This window comes from Egretta garzetta, unplaced genomic scaffold (assembly GCF_000687185.1).
Source record: "Egretta garzetta isolate BGI_Z169 unplaced genomic scaffold, ASM68718v1 scaffold280, whole genome shotgun sequence".
Classification (NCBI taxonomy): Eukaryota; Metazoa; Chordata; class Aves; order Pelecaniformes; family Ardeidae; genus Egretta; species Egretta garzetta.
The window spans coordinates 1,187,209-1,190,565 of record NW_009258219.1 but is presented as its reverse complement, the minus strand read 5'-3'; the positions used below and the strand labels follow the sequence as shown (position 1 = coordinate 1,190,565).

At 53.3% G+C, this 3,357-nt stretch overlaps 1 protein-coding gene across 1 annotated transcript in view; it reads right to left on the bottom strand.

The window, feature by feature from the left end:
• Positions 1-1,437: 1,437 nt before the first annotated feature.
• Positions 1,438-3,357, bottom strand: part of LRIT2 (leucine rich repeat, Ig-like and transmembrane domains 2) — a 5,243-nt gene continuing 3,323 nt past the window's right edge. The window contains exons 6-7 of the mRNA XM_035890812.1: positions 2,375-2,492; positions 1,438-1,755 (exon numbers count right to left, since the gene is read on the bottom strand). Coding sequence (XP_035746705.1) covers positions 1,438-1,755; positions 2,375-2,492 — 436 coding nt within the window. The remainder of the gene's footprint in view (positions 1,756-2,374; positions 2,493-3,357) is intronic.

Sequence of the window (3,357 nt, the reverse complement as noted above, 5' to 3'; positions counted from 1 at the left end):
AGCTGACACTTTTTTTTCCTGTTATGTGACAGTAAAAAGGCACCGAAGGCAGAGCACTTTTTTCATGGGATCTACCCCACAGTTTCTCCCTCATGCTCATTTCTGAGATGTTTTTCAGCTGGGCCTGGCTGTTCCCCATCCCTTGGGGAGAAGGCAGTGTGTGCCGGGCTGGCTGGGGAGCAGCACCCTGCACCCTCTGCCTGCGCCCTGGCCCCGCAGGGCAGCCATGCTGCCATGGATCGGCACCATGAACGTCAGGATGGGGCCAAACCCTACAGGACAGGGCACTCTGTTAATCCAAGGAGGTCATGAGACTCTTCTCCAGCAGTCCATGGACCAGCAGACCTGGCCCTCAGGGGCTCTTCCCTCACCCCATTAGCTGACTAATTCCCTCTGTTCGCATCAGGAATTCATCAGCTTAGGGGATAGCTCATTGAATGAGAAGTTACCCACATATGGGAAAAATATTGTGGTTTTTAACTTCAGCTCAGCCCACCCAGAAGCCAGAAGGTGACAGTGGCTCATGTCACCCGTGGGCTGAGCCAGGAGTAGTAGCAGAGAGGTGCAGCAGGGTCCCGGCTCCCAGAGCCTCTCCTGCTGCGTCTCCTTCCTTCCACTGTTTCCTTGCCCATCCCTCCTCCTAGGGCTGTGTGGGGTGAGGCCCAGGCTCCCCTGTTGTCCTCGACCTCCGGCCGCAAGCTGGTGGGAGCGAGGGGAAGAGCAGCCCCCAGCTCTGCGCCCGGTTCCCTGCGCGAGCATGCACCTCCTGCTGGTTGTGGCTCCGCCAGGTTCTGCAACGTTACCCAAGGTACCAAAAGTTTGTGATTTATTCCCCATACCACTGTTTTCCTGATGTTGTGTTGAAGCCAGTATTCAATGCTCATTCTCCAATGAGGAAAGCCTATAAAGACCATTCAATTAAGTGAGATTTAATGGGAATTATAGGCTTGTAGTCTTAGAGATTATACTTAAGAGGGAATAAAGATGTTTTATTACTATGCTGTGAGACTTTTTTCCAGTTGCTCTGTATTTCAACTGCAGGGTTGGGGTTTTTTTTTATAAATAAAAAAAAAAAAATATTGTGAAAGGTGTTTCTGTGCGTGGTGGTGTGCTTCTGCTGGCAACAACACCTTGTCATTGCTTGTTGTGTGACTGCAGGGGCCCGGGCAGCCAGGAGGCCTTCCAGGATGACCAACGCCAGCCTGGAAGGAGAGGGGGTGAGAAGGGGGCTGGCGTGGGGCATGGCCAGGGTCACAGCCGAGCCCCAGGTCAAGCACCCTTGTGCCCAGCAACCTGCTGTGGCTCTTTGAGAGACAGCAGGTTTAGTTTGATGCCAATGCTCACTGGGTACACGATTTACTATGAACTTTCTACGCGTGGTGATGGGATGCTTTGTCTTTCCCTGGCTGTTTCCTCGCTATGATTCAGCAGCTCTCTCTACAGTCGCCGTTGTTCCTCCCTGTTGGCTGGGGTGGGAGAAGGCCAGTCGTTGCAGGCACTGGTTTGTTCTTTCCCCGCCTTGTACATGGCCCCGTGCTCATCCTCAACCAGCATCAGCTCGTCCCCAAGCCCACACGCACCATCTCCCCAGGGGTTTCCCCAGGACACGGTTCTCTCCCAACTTGCCCGGCTGCTTGTCCTCCTTCCCCACCGCTCCAGGCCCTCCGTCACTGGTGCTGCAACTGCCCGGCCACCCCAGTCCCTGCAGCCAAACCTCAGAGCTCCTTGGCATTCACATTTCTGTGCAATTTGTAACTGTAAAGGAATAGAAATGAAGCAGGGGACATCTGCGTATTCTGAAAATTCTCTGTGTTTATTACTTTGACGCTAAAAGACTGACAAGACTAAGAAGTCCCTTGAGGTACAACACCAAGAGCCAGCACTGACCAAAGAGGTCGCTGTCCAAAAGCTGTGCAGTGGGTTACAGCAGAAGGAGCTGCTGGGGAGGAAAAGGGGGGGCCTGAGGTGAGGGAGCGTGGAAAACACACGGCAAAAACCAAAATACAACTAGAAAGCCAAACCACCACATAATGAAGCTCACACTGGGCTCTAGCTCTGCTTACAGCTGAGGTTTCTACTCTAGCTTTTTTTCGGTTTGAGGCAGTCTGTCACAACACATATGACAAGGGCTGCGAGTCTGTTGGCCACGTGCTTTGGTTGTGCTGGAAAGCACGAGGCCAAAAAAGAAAAAAAAAAGTCACGTGGCCCCAGAGGCCCAAGAAATGCAGTGTAAGCTGCTCCCCAAGGAGGGGGGCGGTTGTTTTTACATGCAATTTGGGGTTCTTTGCCTCTAGAAAGGAGGTGAGCTTTGGTTTCAAAGCAGTAGGATGGGCAGGAGGCCTGTCTGCATTTGGGGAAGGTGCCTGGCTCACACCTTCAGCTCCCAAATGCCGTCTCCACCACCCTCTCTGCCCTGGCCACTTGTCCCGCTGTCCCTGTTCTGGCCGAGTGTCCCTGTCATCCCCACATCACCCCACAGCCACAGCACCACCCTGGGAAAAAGGAGATGAGTAGTGGGGAGGGCAGAAGGGAAACAGGGGTTGAGTGTTTGCCTGCAAAAGCCAAACTGTTTGGTTTTTTCACCAGCTCTTGTTCCTGATTTTTAAAGAAAATTTGGTCTAGGAAAGGGTGTGGGGGGGGGGGGTGTTTTAGTGTGTTAGTATTAGAGAGTGCGTACATGCACACATTTTAGTGGGAAACTAAAATGGTCCTCTAAGATATGTCTGGACACAAGCAAAAGGCCCTCCCCTTCTCCCTAGTACAAAAAAAACCCAACAAACCAAAACCCAAAAGAACTCAAAAGCCCCGAAACCCTGTGCTGCAGCTACACTGCGCTGGCATTCAGTAAGTGCTCATGCTCCTCCTGTTTGGGGTACAGCCGAGGCTGTGAACCTCTCAGGGCTGTGTAAACCCTAAGGAGGAGTAAAACAAAAAAAAAAAATCTACAGACAAACAGACATGCCTGTGCGAGTGAGCAAAGGGACACCTTCAACCTTTTGCCACATCCATTGCTGCTGGGTTTGGGGGGTTTTTTTTTGTACATTAACGCTGTTTTCTTGTGTGTCTGTGCGTGTTGCTCCAGAGGCGGCCCAGGGGGCACAGGGGCACAGCCACACGCCCGCGGCCACACACCCCAGGGAACCCCTGTTCCTAGGGCTCCCCAATCCTGCTGCGAATCCCGGCCGTGTGCCCTGCTGTGCCCCGAGTCCTTGCAGCACAGAGCCTGCCTTGCATGGTCCTTCAAGAAAACCAGCATGAGGCCATCTGTAAAAGATGCCACTGCAGCCACGTTGGCGGGGCGGGCAGGGAGCGGGCTAGTAGAGGTCGGCGCTGTTCCTGTGGGGCGGCCGGGTCTTG